We start from the raw sequence: 22,282 nt of genomic DNA on the forward strand, positions 1-22,282 counted from the left end.
CTTTGTCACACTTCCCGAAAGAAACCGAGGGGGAAGAGACTCCATTTCCCTGGGGAAATGTCAATTCAAAACTTGGAGAGGTACTTCCGGCACAGTGCGATTTTCGGCCAGCCTCTCCTTCCGAAGCAGAAGCAAAGGGGCTTCTAATCTTTACTTCCGCGTACCACGGCGTGGTGACCCGCGGTAACCAGGACGTAGGCTACGTGACCTAGGCAGCTCCTTCTGATTGGAGGAACAGCCGTGACACCTTTCCAATGCACTGGGAATGCTCATGCGCAGATTAGCAGAAGGGGGCGGGACCAAACATTTTCTTTGACCAACCGCTTTCCACATACCCAACCTCCTGATCCCTTACGGTCGAATCAAATGCCGTTATGTTAGTAAAGTAGTTCGCCTTTTTCGTAGGACGGCCGGTCTTTCCGGTTACGTCCCTCCACCCCCTCATTCCGCTTCCGGTAAGGCCTGGTGGGGTCAAGGAGCCCTGTAAGTCACTTCTGGGCGACTAATGTTTTTATTTCCGGTCCATGGGACCAGGCTGGGATTTGCTGCTCCTCGCAGCCTCCGGTGACACCACAACCGCCATCATGTCAGACACGGACAGCGATGAAGATTCTGCTGGAGGCGGCCCATTTTCTTTAACCGGTTTCCTTTTCGGCAATATCAATGGAGCCGGACAGCTGGAGGGGGAAAGCGTCTTGGATGATGTGAGGGGGGCGGGCGTGGGTAAAGGGTTGGTGGTTGTCGGGCTGAGTGAGGAGAGTAGAGCCCCTGTGAGAGGGCGCGGTTAACGTAAGAGGAGAGGAAATGAGAAGCGGATGCTATCCTAGTAGAGCGTGGAGATCGTAGACTGGAGGCTTCGTTCTGGTTGAGGGTGGGAAGAAAGAACTGTAGGCAAGCTCTCGTAGGTCAGGGGTGCTGATGTGGGTGGCTTTGGGGTTAATGGTCATTCTCACAAGGCAGCCGGAAAATAGCTTAACCTAGTGACATTACATTTAAGCCATTGCTATGAGGACTTGGGAGATTCTTGAAACTGCCTGTCTGACATCGTTGACTTGAGGTGGCTCTAGATCAAGAGGACCTGTGACAAATCGTGTGGTTCAGGCCTCAGTTCTTCCAACAGCGAATGTTCAGACTATCTGGGGCAGACCCCTTCTGGTCCAGTGCACTTCTTGGGTAGTTTTCTCTGACTTTCATGAAATTGTTTCTTGTGTCCAAATGAACCTTACCTACTTTGATTTAGATTCATTGTAACAAGGAGAAAATATTGATCTTTATTTCTCCTCTGCATCACGCACAAATACACAAAAGCCAGCAAAAAAAATTTCTTGCCATCCCTTCTTGAATCCCAGTGGCTTCAGTTGCCTTAGCCTTTATTCAGAGAACTACTGTTCCATTTGTTTAGTCTTGATGATGGTTCTTTGATCTTTTCTTATTAAAGTGTGGTGATGAAATTGGACTTAATATGTTGATAAAGATCTGATCAACGTAGAGTTTAGTGGAAGAGTTACTTTACAGTTCTGGAATGTGATGCTCCTTTTAGGACACTGCAGAGTTATATTTAATATGGATTTATAGCTTTATGCTGGACCAGGGAAATAAGCCTTGTGGTGTGGGAAGCTTAGATTTAGTTGTTATCTTCAACTCTGGTGCTGTCCCTTTTTCAGGAGTGTAAGAAGCACTTGGCAGGCTTGGGGGCTTTGGGTCTGGGCAGCCTGATCACTGAACTCACTGCAAATGAAGAATTGACTGGGACTGATGGTGCCCTGGTAAATGATGAAGGTGAAGTGTGGGTCATGGGGAGTAAGGAGGGAGGAGGCTAGCCACATATTGTGTATGCACTTTTCAATGGGAATTATCTAAGGGAGTGAGAGTTACTTGGCCTTTGTTGAGATATACCTGCCCTCCCCTTTATCTATAGGATGGATCAGGAGTACAGAAGATGCTGTTGACTATTCAGACATCAATGAGGTAGCAGAAGATGAAAGCCGAAGATATCAGCAGACAATGGGGAGCTTGCAGCCGCTTTGCCATTCAGGTGATTCTTTAGTGTCATCAGTAGAGCATTCCAGTCATTTTCTTGCAGTGTAGTCCATTTTGTTTCTGTGTATGCTTTCTGCCATTGTTCCTGCTCTCCATCCTTTCCTTCTCTCTCTTTTTGTCAGCTCAGTCCCATGTAGCTCCTGTCTTTTTTGTGTGTGTTCTGGGTCATTGTTACACTCGGGGGTTTATTCCTCAAACTGGTTATTCCCAAATTCTTGGTGAATGCCAAGTAAAGATAATGTTTTCCTTATCTGGTATTTGAGGACCTACAGTGTTCATGGCACTGTTTTAGAAATTATTTGAACTCAGGGGCACCTGGGTGGCTCAGTGGGTTAAAGCCTCTGCCTTCAGCTCAGGTCATGATCCCAGGGTCCTGGGATCGAGCCCTGCATCAGTCTCTCTGCTTAGCGGGGAGCCTGCTTCCCCTTCTCTCTCTCTTTGCCTGCCTCTCTGCCTACTTGTGATCTCTGTTTGTCAAATAAATAAATAAAATCCTGTAAAAAAAAAAAAGATTATTTGAACTCAGTCTTTGCTCTTAAGGACTTGGTAGTTCAAGGAGGATTAAGTATTTGCAATGTCCTATATAAACAAGCACACGTATTTACTGGCTTAATGTTTATTAATCACTCACCACCTGTATGCTGACAGAATGAACTTAGTGCTTGCTCCCAATATAGGTGTCTCTCCCTGGTGTAAAGTGCTACATATAGAATCAAAATCAGATCTGGAGGGGGTCTTAATGATTGTCTATTATTAACTTCATCATAGGAAAAGAAAACTTGGACTTTAATAAGATGTGGGACTTTTTAAAAAGTTATATAAGTTAGGTAGTGGCAGACCTTGACTAATTCAGTAATTCAGGATATTAGACATTTGTTGAGCTATAAACTGTGATAGTATGGTTCAAAGGTGATCCATTTTCTGATCTTGAGGAGTTTAGTTCTGTGGTCTTGAACCCAGAGCAACTGATCACAGTTCCTTTTTTCTGACTTGTAATATTTTTACAACTTTTAATTGAGGTATAGTTGACATATGTATAAGTCATTGTTTCTACTGCCTTACTCTATCTCTCACTGCTTGACACTTTTGTATGAGGTTGCTCATTGTTTGTTCATTGTCCACCTCTTTGAATTAGATTTCAGTACCAGTTAATTGATTTGAGTGCTTATCATAGAGAATTAACTGTGCCACATACACAGGAGGTAACCCAGAAAAAATAGAAGATACAGGTCTCCCTCTCCAGGATATTATTATCATTTGGGAAAGTGGGATAAACAACACGAAGCATAATTACAACAAAAAGACAAGCAGCTATAAGCTCATATTTCTGTATAGAGTATTGTATTTTATTTCAGCAGGTTGACAGAATATCTGAGACAAATACTATAACTATTATTTTTGAGCCCCCTGACTTAGGCTAAGGGGGAAGTGGTAGCTCTGAATTCCAGGGAGTTTTGGAATTTTCAGGTTTTGGTTTGTTGTCTTAGATAGGAATGTTAAGGAAGATGACGAGTGGGGGTGTCCTATTAGGGTTTTATGAGCTGACCTCCTAGAAAAAGGGGATGCTGCATTCGGTAGTCTTAGTACTCTGGGATGCTCATTTCCAAGTTCTCTTATTCAGTGAGGGTGCCTTTACCTGTGTCCTAACTTCCTCCTCCTCTGGCATTGGCCCCTTCAGGTGGCTTGATTTACTAGGATTCTTCTTTGGAGTAATTAGAAGTGGATGGAGGTCATTAGAGAAGATGTCATGGAGGTGAATTTTGAGCAAAAGTTTGAAAGAGTTTCTTGGGGAGGAAGTAGCAGGGCATTTTGGTTTGAAAACATGGCTTCTCTAAAGGTTTAGAGATAGAAATAAGTGAATAGTGCAGGGGGAATTGGCCAGCAGGTTTTCTTGAAAGGAGTGGAAAACATACTAGGGATAGAGCAATTTGATAACACGTGTATGTATGCCTCACTTGGGATTTGATGTCATAAAGGATTGTAAACCAAACATTGTTGAGTAAAGGGCAGGGTGGTACAATGAAAAGATAATGAACTTTGGAGTCAGAATAATAGGTTCAAGCTGCAGCTCCATATTGAGTTTGATCCTGGGGAAGTTGCTTAGTCTTTGAAGCTTGGATTTATAATAATGCCTTAGTTTTCTTATCTGCAATAAAGGTGATAGTACTTCATTAGTGGGTCTTATGTGGGAATTTAAGTTCAATATCACGGGTTGTGAAGACACCTACATAGTACAGGGTCATGGTAGATGCTCTGTAAGTGTTAGTTGCCTTTCCTTCCTAAATGAAAATGAGAAGTGACACTTGTTGCTTTAGGGTTTTGATTAGAAAAGGGGTAAAGGGGCAGACTAACTTAGAAACTGTTCTTGCAGGCTAGATAAAAAGTCATCAAGGTCTTGGGTAGGGTGACAGCTGAGGAAAATGCTAAGCAGAATTGAACTTGAGAGTTGCTGATAAAACATCATTAGGACTGGGTAAGTAAGGAAGTGCATTGAAATGAGTATAGGCTTTGTTCAGCCAGCCTTGAATTCTGATTTAGTCATTTAAAACTGTGTGACCCGGGACGCCTGGGTGGCTCAGTGGGTTGGGCGGCTGCCTTCGGCTCAGGTCATGATCCCGGCGTCCTGGGATCGAGTCCCACATCGGGCTCCTTGCCCTCCGCAGGGAGCCTGCTTCTCCCTCTGACTCTGCCTTCCACTCTGTCTGCCTATGCTCGCTCTCGCTCACTCTCTCTCTGACAAATAAATAAATAAAATCTTTAAAAAATAAAAATAAATAAATAAATAAAAAATAAAACTGTGTGACCCTGAGTAAGTCATTTCACTGTCTCAGAATAATTCCTACTTTGCTGACATTCTTGGGAGGATTATAGATAAAACCTCTCCCACTTCCCTTGCTTGCATTCCCTCTCTTGCTGTGTCTCTCTCTGTCAAATAAATAAAATCTTAAAAAGAAAAAAAATATTTTAAGTTTATTTGTTTTAGAGAGACAGGGACAGAGCATGAGCAGGGGAAGGAGGCAGAAGGAATGGGGGAAATAGGGGCGCCTGGGTGGCTTAGTGGGTTAAGCCTCTGCCTTTAGCTCAGGTCTTGATCTCAGGGTCCTGGGATCGAGCCCCGCATTGGGCTCTCTGCTTAGCGGGGAGCCTGCTTTCCCCTCTCCCTGTGCCTACCTCTGCCTACTTGTGATCTCTCTCTCTCTCTCTCTGTCAAATAAATAAATAAATAAATATCTTAAAAAAAAAAAAGGAAAGGGGGAAGCAGACTTCCCGCTGAGCAGGTAGCCTGATGTGGGGCTCGATCCCAGGACCCGTGTAGATCATGACCTGAGCTTAAGGCAGACACTTAACCAACTGAGCCACCTAGGCGCCCCTGAGTGGAAAGGTTCTTTCAGCAGGAGAACATGTGGTGTGATTTTAGAGGGGTAAGTCAGGGCCAGACCTTCAGATTTGGGGTTAATCCTGAATAAGGTTGATTCTTGAGTTAGGGAATGGAGCTTGTGTAGAGGAATAAAAGCAGAGTGTTCACCATCCGGTGTGGAGTGAATGCCAGAGGTAAAAGGTCAGTGGAAAGAATAACAGACTTTAGAAGGTAGATCAAAGAATGTGTCAAAGATTTGGGAAGTGGAAGAGAGAAAGTCCAGTCTTAAAGGAAGCTGACAGAGAAGGAAGAATGTTAAATTCAGTTATGAGATTGAGCAGGATGAAAATAAAAAATCAAATAGAATTTGATCAGGAGAAGGAGCAAAGGTTTTAAACAGTTCTTGGACGCTCCCTATATTTCTGTATGAAATATACGTAGTCTAGTATTTAGCGATGCTGTGTCATCATCTCTTTCTGAAGGTAGAACCTGTACCTACTGCATGTTAAGAACAACACTTTGACGGGGTGCTTTAAATTCTTGTGTAACAAAGGAACTCAGGGCTGTTGTATGACATTCTGGATATTCAGAATCATCTTCCCGGTTTCATTAGATTATGATGAAGATGACTATGATGCTGACTGTGAAGACATTGACTGCAAGTTGATGCCGCCTCCACCTCCACCTCCAGGACCAACGAAGAAGGATAAGGACGAGGATGCTCTTACCGGTGGTAAGTAGAGACTATCTTCTTTTGTCCAAGGAACAAGTTCCATTCATAGATCTAGGCTTTTGGCATACCCATAGGGCACTATTAAAATTAAGCTGCTAGGAAAGGATACAGCTTCCGGAAGTGATTCATACAGTTTTCAAATTTTAATGTCAGAGGGAAGTTTTACTTTTTAAAATATTTGGCAACAGTATTTTAACAGGTACTCAAGGAAAAGTAGTTGAGCTTAGTGGTTCTTAGATCTGGCTGCCCATCACAATCATCCCAAGCCTGTTAAAAAATACAGATTTCTGACTCTGACCCAGAGAGTCTGATTCTGAAGAGCTGGGTCAGAGCCCAGGAATTTCAGAGTGTTCTCCAAGTAATTGCTGATGCAACTGATCTGCATACTGGTATTTGGAAACTCCCTGTCTAGATGACTCTCTTTAAAATAAATGATTGAATGGGGAAGGCATCCTAGAATGTGCATAAATCAGAGAGAACCAACTACCAGATTCAGAGATTTCCAAGGCGAGGGCTTTAGTGATCCTCTCCACCTTCCCTGTGTCGGCCACAGTAGAAACTCTGTCCTAGGATAGGAGATTGCGGAATAGTAGTGTTTTTGATCTCCTGTATTTTGAGAATTATGTTGACCAGTTTTAGCCATTTCTGCATTAGTCTGTAGGCTAAATAACATCTGATAACTTGATGTCCTAGATAATTTCATTATCATCCTGTGGGCTTAAAAAAATTCTTCAGTTATGGGTCCCTGAACTAGAGATGATAAGGCCTGCTTGGTAAAAAAGTGTCATATAATTTTGCTGTTGATCACATTCCTTTAATACATGTATAGAAAGTAGTAAATGTAGTAATAGTGTTTGTTTTCTCTCATCACAACCCTAGGGTACCGGGTACAAGGTGAGTTGGGGACAGTGGGGGATAATGAGTTGGAATGAGTTTTCTGGGTTGCATACTAGTGATCTGGGTGCTTGGAATATATCCCCTGCCACTGAGCCATGCATATAGCCTAGAGTGGGTACTGGCTGAATCGGAGGAAGTATGCTCACAGTTACATGCCAAAGGGGTTTCTCTTCCTTGTTGCAGTGTCTGAGGATGGAGAAGGCATCATCTTGCCCTCCATCATTGCCCCTTCCTCTTTGGCCTCAGAGAAAGTGGACTTCAGTAGTTCCTCTGACTCAGAATCTGAGATGGGACCTCAAGAAGCAACACAGGCAGAATCTGAAGATGGGAAGCTGACCCTACCTTTGGCTGGGATTATGCAGCACGATGCCACCAAGCTGTTGCCGAGTGTCACAGAATTGTTCCCGGAATTTCGGCCTGGGAAGGTACTTTCCACGGAGAATGCCCATATTGCAAACCACTGACCTCTCCTAAATTCTGAGTTCTGTTGCTAAGATGTTGGATACAGAAAGGATAAGATGTAAAAGTTTTCTTATTCAGTGACACTGCATTAGGTCTTTTTGAAAAAGCGTTGATGAGAGTACATGTGATTTACATGGTTCTCATCAGAAATTGTCCTTGTTGTCTTAAAAGAACTAGTCCAAATTATTAAGGGATGCTTCTTTACTTTCTTGGTAGATGTTATAACTCTAAGTTGAGCACTCTTTGGTCCCCCCACAGCTGAATGGATCTCTCAGGGGAGTTTGTAGACCCAGATGCTGCTCTTTTCCTGTCTGATACTGAGTCTTTGAGCCTCTGTGTTGTAGGTATTACGCTTCCTACGTCTTTTTGGACCAGGGAAAAACGTCCCATCTGTTTGGCGGAGTGCTCGGAGAAAGAGGAAAAAGAAGCACCGTGAGCTGATCCAGGAAGAGCAGATCCAGGAGGTGGAGTGCTCGGTAGAGTCAGAAGTCAGCCAGAAGTCTTTGTGGAACTATGACTACGCTCCACCGCCACCTCCAGAGCAATGTCTCTCTGATGATGAAGTAGGCAAAATAGAGACCTGGGCTTGAGACCTACAGGAGGAACAAATGAGTTCTCCCTAGCTTATGTCTAAATAGGAAATGTACTTTAGCAGGCAGAGCCCTGTGCTGATTATGAACGAGAAATTGTGAGTTCAGTCTTAGTGGCCGTCCCTTCCCTGTTGTAGTGGAGAAGTACTGTGGGCCAGCAGTGGGTGCTACACATGCTGGTGAATAGGAGTTTGAATCCTTTAGGCAGAGTGTGCCATGATCTAGCCCCATTGTTCCCATTCTGACTCCAGTTCTGTTGAAGAATCATCCTTGTAGTTCTCTAACTTCCTTTCCTGACTGTGGATTCCCTATGGCCCTATGACATCTGGGATCAGGAAATCCTCCTCTCCTCCTGCTTTATTCTGTTACAGATTACGATGATGGCTCCTGTTGAGTCCAAGTTTTCCCAGTCAACTGGAGACACGGATAAAGTGGCCGATACCAAACCAAGAGTAGCCGAGTGGCGTTATGGGCCTGCTCGGCTGTGGTATGATATGCTGGGTGTCCCTGAAGATGGCAGTGGGTTTGATTATGGCTTCAAACTGAGAAAAATGGACCTCGAACCCGTGATGAAGTGTAGAATGTTGGAGGTAAGTGACACTGGTATATAAGAAAGTAATCTGCGCACAGGGCCCTTTCCATTTTACTTAACTTTGCATTTCTGGGTGGGGAGATACCGGGTAGGTTGTCTTCGGTAGGTTATGGAGGTTCTAAGCCTTGGGCTTGTTACGGTGTGTCACCCTGGCAGCTAGGCCCCGTCACAAGGATTCTGTCTGGGCAGTGAGTGCTGCGCTAGCCCAGGAGTGTGCAGAGGCAGACCTCCCTTATCAGGTACTTCTTTCAAGTCAGGGACCATGTTTGATGGATCTGGAGTCAGAACTTTGACCAGTGACCATTCAGGGATTTGGTCTTCCGTCTTCGTTTCTGTAGGATTTCAGGAAACTTGAGGAAAATAGCACTGACCTTCTGGCTGATGAAAACTTCCTGATGGTGACACAGCTGCATTGGGAGGATGATATCATCTGGGACGGAGAGGATGTCAAACACAAAGGAACAAAACCTCAGCGTGCAAGCCTGGCAGGCTGGCTTCCTTCCAGCATGACTAGGAATGCCATGGCCTACAACGTTCAGCAAGGTGTGCTTTTGTGCCAGCCATGTCTAGCACACTCCCTTCAGCTCAGTCATCCTAAGTGGGTTTAGCTGTGCTCTTTGTTGCTGCTGAGGGGCAGCAAAATGTTTTGGACTTGAGCCCCGATTCTAGTCCATAATAAGTTGTACACCATTAACAAGCTCGGGTGGACTCTGATTTCTCATTGGAAAACTGGGAAAACCACTTTGAAGTTGATGATCTATCCAAACTAGACCAAGGTTTTATCTCTATGATTTACTTCCGTTTACAGAGCTAGCCCCTTTGTCTTTATCATGCTAGAATTTGCTTTTTTCTCTCTTTAAGTAGGCAAAAAAAAAAGGGTATGTCATGCTTAATGTAGAAAACTTTGAAAGTAGAATACAGTGACAAAAATCATTGGTAATCCAGCTATCCAGAGAAGATCGACTATTAACTTTTTGGTGTACTTTGTTTTTGGTTTTCTGTATTCTCTGTGTTTATGTAGTTGAGTTCATTTCTGTAGGCAGTTTTTTGCATATTGTGCTTTTCATTGACATCATTATTCTGTGTCATTCCAAATTTTTCATAAAAACGTTTAATGACATGGGAAACTCAAGTGAGAAAAACAAAGTGGCATATATGATACCCTGTTCATGTAAGTGGGAAAAGAAAAAGCGCACTATATAATTACAGAAAGCTGACTGAAAGGAAATGCACTATGGGATTTCACAGTGGTTATTTCTGGTTTGTGGAATCACAGACAGCTTCAGTTTCCTTTATATTTTTCTGTATTTTCCTTCAGTTAACCTGGATTACTTTTATAATCTAGAGGAAAACAAAAATGTTTTAATTTTTAAGTCGAAGAAAGAGGTTTTTTTTCCTTCTCTCGTTCTATCTAAACACTTTGCTGATTGCATGGTATTCTTATATGGATGTTTTCATAATTGACCAATAGTTACTGTATTTTTAATATATATTTTATTACCATTAATTGTTAGTATATTTTACCATATCATTTATTACCATGATTTCTTTAGCCAGTCCCTTATTAAACACACTTGGCTGTTTAAATTTTGAGTCTTATGAAAAACACTGCAGTGAACGTTTTGTCTGCAGCTTATTTTAAAATGAGAAATACACTGTGTGCACTAGGTTCCTTTTCAGTAGCTGCATGAATAACTTTACTAACATGTGCTCCTTTGCCCTTTGCTGGAATCATGATTGAAAGGGGCATAGGTGTTTTGTCTGTTACTGAGTGTCTCCTCCTCTTCTGAGTAGGTTTTGCAGCCACCCTGGATGATGACAAGCCTTGGTACTCTATCTTTCCCATTGACAATGAGGAGCTGGTGTATGGACGCTGGGAGGACAATATCATTTGGGATGCTCAGGCCATGCCCCGGCTGTTGGAGCCTCCTGTTTTGACACTTGATCCCAATGATGAGAACCTCATTTTGGGTATGGTGTTGGCAGGGACCAGTGTTTCTTCTCTGTAATGGACAGCTTGCTGCTAATGTCAGAAATCAGAAAGGTTGGGAAGGTCAAGACTAAGCTTCTCGGGGGCGCCTGGTTGGCTCATTCAGTGGAGCAGGTGACTCTTGATCTCAGGGTCGTAAGTTCTAGGGTCGTAAGTTCTATCCTCATACTGGGTGTGGAGCCTACTTTAAAAAAATAAGGAAAGAAATGAAAAAGACTAGAACTTTCAGGTAGCAGTTGAGAGAGCAGAGTTGTGGCTGTTTCTAGTATTTCTGTTTTGCTTAGGGAAAGCTCACAATGTAGGAATGTTGAAAAGCAGTACCTTTGAGATTCCAGGAGTATAGTGTGTTTAGTTAGAGGGAATCACCTACTAGAAGTGGTCTGGGGTGGGATGAGAGATCTGATTAGGAGGCGCAAAGATACCTGTGGGAAATGTGAATCTTCAGGGATAGTATCTCCAGAGTGACTTTTGTTTCATCCTTAGAAATTCCTGATGAAAAGGAAGAGGCCACTTCCAACTCCCCCTCCAAGGAAAGTAAGAAGGAATCGTCTCTGAAGAAGAGTCGAATTCTGTTAGGGAAAACAGGGGTCATCAAGGAGGAACCACAGCAGGTCTGTGGAGGGAAAAGGAACCTAGGGTGTTGAGAAGAGCAGAGAAAGGTAATGGCGGAGGGTAGTCTGACTAAGGTTTATTTGATATCTGTTTGATGTCCCCATCATTAGAACATGTCTCAGCCAGAAGTGAAAGATCCATGGAATCTTTCCAATGATGAATATTACTACCCCAAGCAGCAGGGTCTTCGAGGCACCTTTGGAGGAAATATTATTCAGGTAAAAGTAACAATTTACTCTGTGATGGATGGGAACCATTGCCTTGTTTTGATGGAGGATATGGGTAAATCTTGCGTAGACTGAAGTAATTATTTAATTTGAACCCCGTATTTCCTGTCTTAGCACTCGATTCCTGCTGTGGAATTACGACAGCCCTTCTTTCCTACCCACATGGGGCCCATCAAACTTCGGCAGTTCCATCGCCCACCTCTCAAGAAATACTCTTTTGGGGCACTCTCTCAGCCAGGTCCCCACTCAGTCCAGCCCTTGCTAAAACACATCAAAAAGAAGGCTAAGGTATGACTGAACTCTGGGTAGGGAAAAAAAAAAAAAAGCAGCTATAAAAGATGTTAGCGTACATGTTGGGGAAATGGACATGCTATTAGATGATACTAGGGAATTACTTTTTTCTCAGATGTGATAGAATGTTACTATAGTTTTTTAGGAGAATGTCCTTATTCTTAGGGGATGCATGTGAAAATACTCAAGGTGAAGTGTCATGATGACTGCAGCTTTCAGAAACGATTCAGGGGGCACCTGGGTGGCTCAGTTGGTTAAGCATGTGCCTTTGGCTCAGGTCATGATCCCAGGCTTGTGGAATCGAGCCCCACCCATATCGGGCTCCCTGCTCAGGGGAGCCTGCTTCTCCCTCTGCCTCTGCCTGCCACTCCCCCTACTTGTGCACGTGCACACTCTCTCTCTGTCAGATAAAATCTTTTAAAAAATGGTTCCAGCAAAATCTGTGGAGATAATTTTAGTTAGGTAGGGTAAAATACGAAGTTATAGCTAAGAGGTGGGATTGTAAGTGTTCATAGTTTCAACTTCATGGTTGAATATTTTTGCAATGAAGTTTAAAAAAAAGGCAAGGCAAAATCACTTTTCGTGTCATTGTCTCAGAATGAACAGCATCATTTTGTGGTTCTTGTCCTGTCAGGAGCTGAACTGTGTTCTCTTTGTTCTGGGCAGATGAGAGAACAAGAGAGACAAGCCTCTGGTGGTGGAGAGATGTTTTTTATGCGCACACCTCAGGACCTCACAGGCAAAGATGGAGATCTTATTCTTGCAGAATACAGTGAGGAAAATGGACCATTAATGATGCAGGTTGGCATGGCAACCAAGATAAAAAACTACTATAAGCGGGTGAGTCTCTGAGAAAACTTGTTTGTAATATAGTTGTAATGAACATCCAGCAATAGTCTGCGATTGTATATTTTGTCTTTTCCATGCTGAAATGGTGCCTTTTTTGTAGTTAGTAATATTAGTAAAATGCTATGCTCAAGGAATATTTTGTGAAGATTTATTGATTCTATTCTGTAATAGTAACTGGGTCTTTTTTGTTCCTTCTAGAAACCTGGAAAAGATCCTGGAGCCCCAGATTGTAAATATGGAGAAACTGTTTACTGCCATACATCTCCCTTCCTGGGCTCTCTCCATCCTGGCCAGTTACTGCAGGTGAGGGATTCTTTCCTGTTAACAACTCTTTCCTAAGGAACTTGACAGGTGAGGAGCTAGTGAGCCCAGAAAGAACTAATTCTAGTTGATTGAGGTACTATGTACATGGCAGGTATGGGGAAGGAGTAGTACAATCCCCAAATGATTATAATCCCCAGACTTTCTTTTGATCTTTTTATTAAAACTGGCTCTAGTAATGTTATTTGTAAACTAAATTGGAAATTGTTTTTAGAAAACACACACTGGTAAGAAGGCCAGCAACATCTGGGTGGCATATGGAAGTCAGCCTGGGATTAGTAATTTAGTGAGTTAATTAATGAGTATTTAATTTGTGTCTGCAGAATTGGTATGTTTTCATTTGTTTAAATGTTTTGTAGATGAGGTCAGTTAAGCTCAGAGATACTAAATGACTAATCTGACATCATATAGTAAGTAGCAGAGTCCGTGTCATCTGAATCCAAATCCTGTAGTTTCTCTACTACTGCCAGTGGGTAAAAAATTATTTTCTAATCCATTTTTACATTCCATATTCTGATTTATTTATATTATTGGATAGGTTTTAGATGGCAGTCTGGGGATGGAGAGCAAACAGGCCTGATTTCCCTTCTCGTTAGTTGATGAAATTTCCTAGGGCTTCTCTGTATATAATTTTTGTGTTTTTACTTTTGTTAGGCATTTGAGAACAATCTTTTTCGTGCCCCAATTTACCTTCATAAGATGCCAGAAACTGACTTCCTTATCATTCGGACAAGACAAGGTTACTATATTCGGGAATTAGTGGATATTTTTGTGGTCGGCCAGCAGTGCCCCTTGTTTGAAGTTCCTGGGCCCAACTCCAAAAGGGCTAATACACATATTCGAGACTTTCTCCAGGTAAGAATGACAGATGAGGGAGGTGGGTCAGTTTGCACATAACAGGGTATTGTTGATTTGGGGGCACATCAGGAGAGCTCAAAATACATCAGGGCTTAGTAGGGGAAAGAGTCCTGGCGAGCACTTTTGTCTTCTTTTTTGCCAAATGAAAGACACTTGGTTTGTTGGACAGGTCTTTATTTACCGCCTATTCTGGAAGAGTAAAGATCGGCCACGGCGGATCCGAATGGAAGATATAAAGAAAGCCTTCCCTTCTCACTCAGAAAGTAGCATCCGGAAGAGGCTGAAGCTCTGCGCTGACTTCAAACGCACAGGTCATCATTTGTGACTATTTGTTTCCCCTCTCTCTTTCCAAGAAAGGAATTACAGCTTTCAATGAAAGGATAAGTATACTGCTCCCAGATTGAGAGAATGATAGTCATCAAAAGAGGGAAGTAGTAAATCTAATTATGGAGGCTATGATTGCTTTTTGATTTGTGCCTGCTAGGAAATTCATTGGATGATGGATGTCAGGAGGTGCAGGCAACCTAGCAGTGGGGCTTTTCTTTGGCAGGCAGGCTAACTGTGGCTAGACCTTCTGGGACGTTGCATGGCCTGGTCTCGATTCATTATCCTTGTTGCTATTGGTGGAAGGGCCTTTGGAATTTGGAATGGTCTTATTCTCTCTACTTTTTCTAGGGATGGACTCAAACTGGTGGGTGTTGAAGTCTGATTTTCGGTTACCGACTGAAGAGGAGATCAGAGCTATGGTGTCCCCAGAGCAGTGCTGTGCCTACTATAGCATGATAGCCGCAGAGCAGCGACTGAAGGTAAGCACCTTTCCCTTGTGCCTATGCTTGTGGGTTTGTTGCAGACAGAGGAGGATGCAGACTGGTGGCACTGGCCAAGAAGTGATGGTTCCTGGATTATGAACCAGTTACTGACAGATTCGAGCTCTGAGGTACTCTGTGTCCATTGGTTCTGAGGACGACTCCAGTCTAGCTAAATAGCAGTGGGAAGGCTTCATGAGGGAATGTAGGGCATATTGTTCCATCCATTTGGGTGGTGACTTTAATCTTTGTTCCTTACGAGGCAGGTTCATACACAGCAAATACTTCTTGGTTGTTTTCCATACCCTTCCCTATGGGTTGAGATGGTGGTGCTGGACATGTGCTTTTCGAGAAGTACGATATTCTTCTTAGGCCCAAGCAGGGAAGATCTAGCCGGGGTGAGACAGCACAGCTACACCACTGAGTTAGTGAGTCTGCAGTGATGAGCATCTCTACTTAGCTTCCTTTTTGAGCTTTAACAACCTACACGTCAGCTGGCAAGTTCCCTGAAATGTAATATATCTTCTGATAGCCTAAGGATGTAGAATGGTGACAGAGACAGGAAGACTTTACAGAATCCATTCTCTGTGTGAAAATGTACTTTGATATTCTGTACTTGGTACTTAGTGAAACTTGTACTTTGTGTTTTCCAATTTGTTGACTGGTTTATGCTTACATTTGTGCTCTTCCAGGATGCTGGCTATGGTGAGAAGTCCTTTTTTGCTCCAGAAGAAGAAAATGAGGAAGATTTCCAGATGAAGATTGATGATGAGGTAAGGCTTTACACTAGTTGTTTTTAAGTTAATTAATTATTTTAGAGAGGAGAGAGAGCACGCATGTGAGTGGGGGTGGGGAGACAGAGGGAGAGAATCTCAAGCAGACTCTGCCCTTAGCCTGGAACCCAGTGTGGGGCTCGATCTCACAGTCCTGAGATAATGATCTGATCCAGAATCAAGAGTCAGATGCTCAGGGGTGCCTGGGTGTCTCAGTGGGTTAAGCCTCTTCCTTCAGCTCAGGTCCTGATCTCAGGGTCCTGGGATCGAGCCCCACATCGGGCTCTCTGCTCAGCAGGGAGCCTGCTTCCCTTTCTCTCTCTGCCTGCCTCTCTGCCTACTTGTGATCTCTCACTCTGTCAAATAAATAAATAAAATCTTAAAAAAAAAAAAAAAAGAGTCAGATGCTCAACTAACCAAGCCACCCAGGTGCCCTGGCTTTGTGTAATAAATTTTTATTAGTGTGTCCCATTTATCCATTTTAATTTTTTTCCATTTATCCTTTTAAAAAACCCAACTTTATTGAGTTAAGATTGATATAAGTAGCATGTATTTAAAGTGTACTATTTGATACGTTGTGATATGTGTTTATATCTGTGAATCCTCATAACAAGATAGTGAATGTATCTGTCACCCCCCAAAAGTTTTTTTGTACTCCCTTTGGAATTCTTTTCTTCTTTCTTTTCCCTTTACTCTGGCCTCTTTGTGCCCTGAAAACCACACTGATGCTTTCTGTCACTATAGATCAGTTCACATTTTCTACATTTTTAGATACATGTGCTCATATAGTATGTACTTTCTTATTTTAACCGTGGTAAAATATACATAACAAAATTTACCATCTAACCTTTAAATGTACAATTTGGTAACGTTAGGTATGTGCACACTGTTGAATAACCAATTTCCAGAACTCTTTTCATGTTGCAGAACTGAAACTCTGTTACCCACTAAATGACAAGTCCCCATATCTTTCTCCTCCAGCCTCTGCAGCCACCATTCTACTTTCTATCTCTCTGAATTTTACTACTCTAGGTACTTCCCCTAAGTGGAATCATGAGGTATTGTTTTTATGTGACTGGTTTATTTTATCCAGCACGATATCCTCAAAGTTCATGCATGTTGTAGCATATATCACAGTTTCCTTCCTTTTTAAAGGCTGAATAACATTCCACTGTGTGTATGTACCACATCGTGTTTATCCACCCATCCATTGGTGGATGTTTGGGGTGCTTCCACCTCTTGCTGTTGGGAACAGTGCTGCTGTGAACATGGGTATGCACATATCTCTTCAGGATTCTATTTTCTGTTCTTCTGCATATAGACCCAGAAGTGGATTACTGGATCACATGATAGTTCTGTTTTTAGTTTTTTGAGCAACTTCCATACTTGTTTTCTTCAAAGCAGCTGCAGTATTTTACGTTCCTGTCAATGGCATATAAGAATTTCAATTTCTCCACACTCATACCAACACTTGTTATTTTTTTTTTCTGGTAGTAACCATCCTAATGGATATGAGGCAGTATCTCATTGTGATTTTGATTTGCATTTCCCTAATGGTTAGTGATGTTGAGCCATCTTTCCGTGTACTTATTGGACATTTGTGTATCTTCTTCTGAGAAAGGTCTATTCAAGTTCTTTGCCCATTTTTTAATCAGGTTGTTTGGTTTTTGTTATTGAGTTGTAGTTCTTTATAAATACTTGATATTAATCTCTCATCAGATACATGCTCTGCAAGTACTTTTCTGCCATAGGTTGCCTTTTTATTCTGTTGTGTCCTTTGATGCAGAGAAGTTTTTAATTGAGATATAGTCCAGTGTATCTTATTTTACTTTTGTTGTTTGTGCTTTTTTGATACCATATCCAAGATGTCATTGCCAAATCCAGTGTCATGGTTTTTCCTCTGTTTTCTTCTAAGGGTTTTATATTTTTAATTCTTTTTTTTAAAACATTTTATTTATTTATTTGACAGACAGAGATCACAAGTAGACAGAGAGGCAGGCAGAGGAGAGGAGGAAGCAGGCTCCCCACTGAGCAGAGAGCCCAATGCGGGGCTTGATCCCAAGACCCTGGGATCATGACCTGAGCCAAAGGCAGAGGCTTTAACCCACTGAGCCACCCAGGTGCCCCTATTTTTAATTCTTATACTTAGGTATGAGACCTAAGATGGTCTTTGCTCCATTGTGAGTTAATTTTTATATATGGTATAAGGTAAAGGTAAAGCTTCATTATTTTGCCTGTGGCTATTCTATTTTCAGCACCATTTGTTGAAAGTATGTATTTTTTCTTGTCTGTCTTTAACCCTGTAATTATGTTGAGATTCATCCAGGTTATGATCGTTTGTTCTTTTGTATTGCCACATAGCACTCCATAATGTGGTTATTACCACAGTTTAGGTAATGGCCTATCAAAAGACATTTTGGTTGTTCCAGTTTTTGGCTATTATGAATAAAGCTGCTATCAATATTCATGTATAAATCTCTGGACACATTTCCTTTTTTCTTGGGTAAATACCTATAAGTAGAATTATTGGGTCATATGGTAATTCTCTTTCACATTTTTTTTAAGATTTTATTTATTGGGGAGAGAGAGCATGAATGGGGTGGAGCGGGGAGAGGGAGAAGCAGACTCCCCACTGAGCAGCAAGCCCGACCTGGGCCTCAATACCAGAACCCCAGGATCATGAATTGAAGGCAGACACTTAACCAGTTGAGCCACCTAGGCGCCCCACTTTCAACTTTGAAGGAACTACCTTCCACAGTGACTGTGTTATTTTTACATTCTAACTAGCAATGTATGAGGGTTCTAGTTTTTCCACATCCTTGTCAACACTTGTTATTTTTCTTTTTTATTATTATTACTACTTTTATGGCCGTCCTGTGAGATGTGAAATGGTTTCTTGCTGCTGTTTTGATTTGCATTTCCTTAGTGGCTAAGGGCGTTGAGTATCTTTTCATGTGCTTAATTTATCATCCAGACTTCTTCTTTTCGTCAAGTGTCTGTTCATCTTTTTAATCCACTTTTAATTGGTTGCTTGTTTTCTTCTCATTGAGTCTTGAGAGAGCTCTATGTATTCTAGGTCCGATTCCTTTATCAGGTATGTGATTGCCGAAAATTTTCTCCCAGTCTGTGGCTTGTCCTTTAATTGTTTTAACAGTGTTTTATGAAGAGCAGAAATCCAGATTGTCAGTTTTCTCTGTTGCTTGTGGTTTTGGTGTTGTAGCTAAGAAATTTTTAGCTAACTCAGGGATGCAAAGATTTCCTTTTATGTTATCTTCTAAAAGTTTTTTTGTTCTAGATCTTAAGTTTAGATCCATTTTGAGTTAATTTTTATGTAGGGTGCAAGGTATAGATTAAGGTTCTTTTTTGCATGTGAATGTCCAGTTATTCCAGCATCATTGCTTAAAAAGTTGAATGACCTTTTAAAATAAAAATTTGGAACAAAAATCTGATCATATGATTTTCTAGCCCAAAGACTTCCTTTGGGTCCTTACTTCTTTTAGAAAGAAGTTCTGCACATGCTTTACAAGGTGCTATGTGATTTGGGTCTTGTATATAACTCTAACCTGCTCTCATCTCCTGTCACTCTCCATCTTGTACTTAAGCTGCAAACATACTGAAGTTCATTCAGTCCCCTCAGTTTCTTTCTGTTGCCTTCCAGGATTTTGCAACTGCTTTTCCCTCTGCCTAGGATATTTTCTTGCCACTCTTCTACCATCTTACCTTCACCTATGATTTATACTTAGTGGAAGCTTACCCTGACTTCTGCCCTCACTCCCATCATATTGGCTCATTATTCTTCCCTTCTTTATGTGCATGTAACACTTTTTAATTTCCTATCAATGCACTGATTATGCAGTATTGTATTTGGTTGGTTATTTGTCTCTTTCTCACTAATGTGAGATCCATGAGAAAGTAGTGCCTGGCATGTAGTAGATGTTCAATAAATATCTATTAAATCAGTGAGTGATTGTAAATGAGGTCAGACAGAGTGAGTGAAGAAGCTCATTGTGGTGTTTTGAGGATGGAGTGAAAAATGAGTGGATGTCTAAGAATTTCAGAAAGTAAGGATTTGGTCAAATAGCCTTCGAGATTGAATCTTGATTAGAGAATTGACCACTCTTTAGCTAATTGTGTATACTCTTAACTGGTCTGTGTGGACAAGCACATTCCTCTTGTCTTAATTTCCTGGTTATTTTGTGGGGTCAGTAAACACTATATTCAGGGCCCCAGGACAGGACAGACTTTTTAACCAACCAGTTGCAGAGGTAAAATGGATCTGGGATTAAAGCCATTACTTTGTAAAATGTGCTTATCATTTAATTACAGAATGTATTGGGTATTCTAAAGCAGCCATTCGAGCAATCGGGCAGTCAGATGCATCATCAACCTCTTTGAGCATCATGAAGAGTGGGGCATCACTGTCTTTGAGAACTCTCAGTATATCCCTAGGGATATGGGGCCAAAGGGGACCACTGTTCCACAGTGTTCTCCTTATACTGGCAGAGATTTGATTTTTGTTTAATATCATAACGTAAGTACCATAGAGGGGAAGAAGAGTAAGCTGAGTACTGGGCAGCTTTATATGCAACTATTGATCTTCATGGATAATTTAAGAAAGCATCAAATTGTACATCATTGTAATTATTCTGATCTTCTAAGTATGGCTAGACGTAGAGCAAATTTTTCCCATAGCCCTTATAATCTTTTTCTATACCTCAGGTTCGTACTGCTCCTTGGAACACCACAAGGGCTTTCATTGCTGCTATGAAGGGCAAGTGTCTCTTGGAGGTGACTGGGGTGGCAGATCCTACAGGGTGTGGCGAAGGATTCTCCTATGTCAAGATTCCAAACAAACCGACACAGCAGAAGGTGAGACTGTCTGAAATCCTGGAAACCAAAAATTAAGGGAGGAAGAAATGGAGGTTAAGGAGTGGAAGTGAAGGGGCTGGGGGATGGAAAACACTTAAGTTGACAGGATGGCTTAGGCACCTACTGTAAGGAGTTCAGCTTATTACAGTTCTTGCCTGTTTTGTTTTATTTTTGAGGTAGGATGATAAAGAGCCTCAGCCAGTAAAGAAGACAGTGACAGGAACAGATGCAGATCTCCGTCGCCTTTCACTGAAAAATGCTAAGCAGCTCCTCCGTAAATTTGGTGTGCCTGAAGAAGAGGTGAGTGTGAAAGAGGAAAACTTAGTGTCCCCTAGGGTAGGAGGGGGCCTTTGATAGAGGGAAGAACTAGGAGGCAGATGTAAGGAACTATCTGGATAAGTTTGTGGTGTAGGTTGTAGTACCCTGAATCTTAGGCACTTTTTCAGGAGTTAGCTTTCCCCAAGCTTTCTGTTTAACCTGCTTTGGGTGGTGTTTTAGTTTTTGTTTTTTTGTTTTTGTCTGGCTCTCTAAGTTCTATGCCTTGGTTTATTTTTTGAAATCTCTGATGATTTAGGTGTATGTGTTTGTCTCTCTCTCTCGTAGATTAAAAAGCTGTCCCGCTGGGAAGTGATTGACGTAGTCCGCACGATGTCCACAGAGCAGGCCCGCTCTGGAGAGGGGCCCATGAGTAAATTTGCCCGTGGGTCAAGGTTTTCTGTGGCTGAGCATCAGGAGCGTTACAAAGAGGAATGTCAGCGCATCTTTGACCTTCAGAACAAGTATGTTTTCTAGTGCTGCAGAAAACCCAAGCTGGAAAGGGGAGGAGTCCCAGACACTATATGTTACAATGAACAGGAGGTCACTTGATAATGTGACTAGTTGCCCAGGTAGCTGAGATTTCAGGGTGGTCTCTGTTCATAACACTGCTAGAACACCTGCTCCTTTCAGAGCAACTTGGCAAAGGTTTTGCATTGGCAAGACGTACTCTAGGTTCCATGGTAACTTTTGGGGCCTGCTTGAGCCTGGCAGTTATTCCAGTGGTGATAAGGGACAATGAGTGTGTTGTTTTGTTTTTTTTCTGAAGGCTTACTGTGAGAGGATGGTAATGCTCTATTATTAAAAATGACCAGTGTGCCGTTTTATTTCTCAGGCTTTTTCTAGGAATTCTGAAAGAGTTGCTGTGTTACAGCATATTTCAAACTTGCCTTGTTGACAAAAGTCAAGGAAAATTTTGTAAAGCTCTTCTGTTAAGGCCCCCATGTCTTAGTGGATTTGGGTATTCCTTTTTAAGGTTGATTTCCCAAGTTCCTCCTGTTACCTAAAGCTGTATTTCTTCAGCTCTTTATACACTTTCATGTTTCTCTTCTTAATTTTCGACATCGTTTTTCCTTTTTAGAGTTTTGTCATCAACCGAAGTATTATCAACTGACACAGACAGCAGCTCAGCTGAAGACAGTGACTTTGAAGAAATGGGAAAGAACATTGAGAACATGTTGCAGAATAAGAAAACCAGCTCTCAGCTGTCGCGTGAACGGGAGGAGCAGGAGCGGAAGGAATTACAGCGGATGCTACTGGGTGAGGGTAGTGGCTTCATAGACAAGAAAGAGAAGGATCGGAAAAGTGTAAATAACTGCAGACTAAGAACGGAGCCAAAGCTGGAGGCAGAAGAAGTAGCGGATGAGTGTAGAAAAGCCTGTAGATGAGGTGGAAAGGTTACTGCAAGCTGAACTTGGAGGTTTTTCTGGGGGGCCCAATTGAAGAGCTGCCACTGGCCCACTGCTGCCTCTGTCTGTGTCAGGGCTGTCCAAGCCAGGGCTAGCAGTGCCGTACGTCAGGTGATCTTTCTGGTCATTCATCTTAGAAGCTAAGAGTTTTTAAAACTGATTTCATGGATAAATTTGAGGGGTTGCTCTTGAACCCTCTGAAATCATATGTAAAATTCTGTTCAAATGTACCTTTTCTGAGAAGACCTGTGACTTTCAGAAGATTCTCAAAGGAGTCCTAGACCCTAAAT

At 42.1% G+C, this 22,282-nt stretch overlaps 1 protein-coding gene across 11 annotated transcripts in view; it reads left to right on the top strand.

Annotated features, from left to right (window-relative positions):
* Nucleotides 1-461: 461 nt before the first annotated feature.
* The window catches only part of TAF1 (TATA-box binding protein associated factor 1), a 76,222-nt gene continuing 54,401 nt past the window's right edge, over nucleotides 462-22,282 (top strand). For 6 of the 11 annotated variants that reach the window (XM_032329838.1, XM_032329833.1, XM_032329834.1 and 3 more), the window contains exons 1-22: nucleotides 462-704; nucleotides 1,665-1,779; nucleotides 1,919-2,035; nucleotides 6,012-6,131; nucleotides 7,212-7,453; nucleotides 7,835-8,053; nucleotides 8,452-8,670; nucleotides 9,011-9,215; nucleotides 10,467-10,643; nucleotides 11,146-11,273; nucleotides 11,385-11,492; nucleotides 11,616-11,789; nucleotides 12,459-12,632; nucleotides 12,840-12,944; nucleotides 13,617-13,817; nucleotides 13,990-14,131; nucleotides 14,496-14,626; nucleotides 15,319-15,399; nucleotides 20,119-20,268; nucleotides 20,449-20,568; nucleotides 20,872-21,047; nucleotides 21,665-21,843. In XM_032329838.1, coding sequence (XP_032185729.1) covers nucleotides 525-704; nucleotides 1,665-1,779; nucleotides 1,919-2,035; nucleotides 6,012-6,131; nucleotides 7,212-7,453; nucleotides 7,835-8,053; nucleotides 8,452-8,670; nucleotides 9,011-9,215; nucleotides 10,467-10,643; nucleotides 11,146-11,273; nucleotides 11,385-11,492; nucleotides 11,616-11,789; nucleotides 12,459-12,632; nucleotides 12,840-12,944; nucleotides 13,617-13,817; nucleotides 13,990-14,131; nucleotides 14,496-14,626; nucleotides 15,319-15,399; nucleotides 20,119-20,268; nucleotides 20,449-20,568; nucleotides 20,872-21,047; nucleotides 21,665-21,843 — 3,463 coding nt within the window. In that variant the 5' untranslated portion in view covers nucleotides 462-524. The remainder of the gene's footprint in view (nucleotides 705-1,664; nucleotides 1,780-1,918; nucleotides 2,036-6,011; nucleotides 6,132-7,211; nucleotides 7,454-7,834; nucleotides 8,054-8,451; nucleotides 8,671-9,010; nucleotides 9,216-10,466; nucleotides 10,644-11,145; nucleotides 11,274-11,384; nucleotides 11,493-11,615; nucleotides 11,790-12,458; nucleotides 12,633-12,839; nucleotides 12,945-13,616; nucleotides 13,818-13,989; nucleotides 14,132-14,495; nucleotides 14,627-15,318; nucleotides 15,400-20,118; nucleotides 20,269-20,448; nucleotides 20,569-20,871; nucleotides 21,048-21,664; nucleotides 21,844-22,282) is intronic. The other 5 variants (XM_032329832.1, XM_032329836.1, XM_032329837.1 and 2 more) reach the window with 3 other exon arrangements.

Source organism: Mustela erminea, chromosome X (genome assembly GCF_009829155.1).
Source record: "Mustela erminea isolate mMusErm1 chromosome X, mMusErm1.Pri, whole genome shotgun sequence".
In the NCBI taxonomy this organism is placed as follows: Eukaryota; Metazoa; Chordata; class Mammalia; order Carnivora; family Mustelidae; genus Mustela; species Mustela erminea.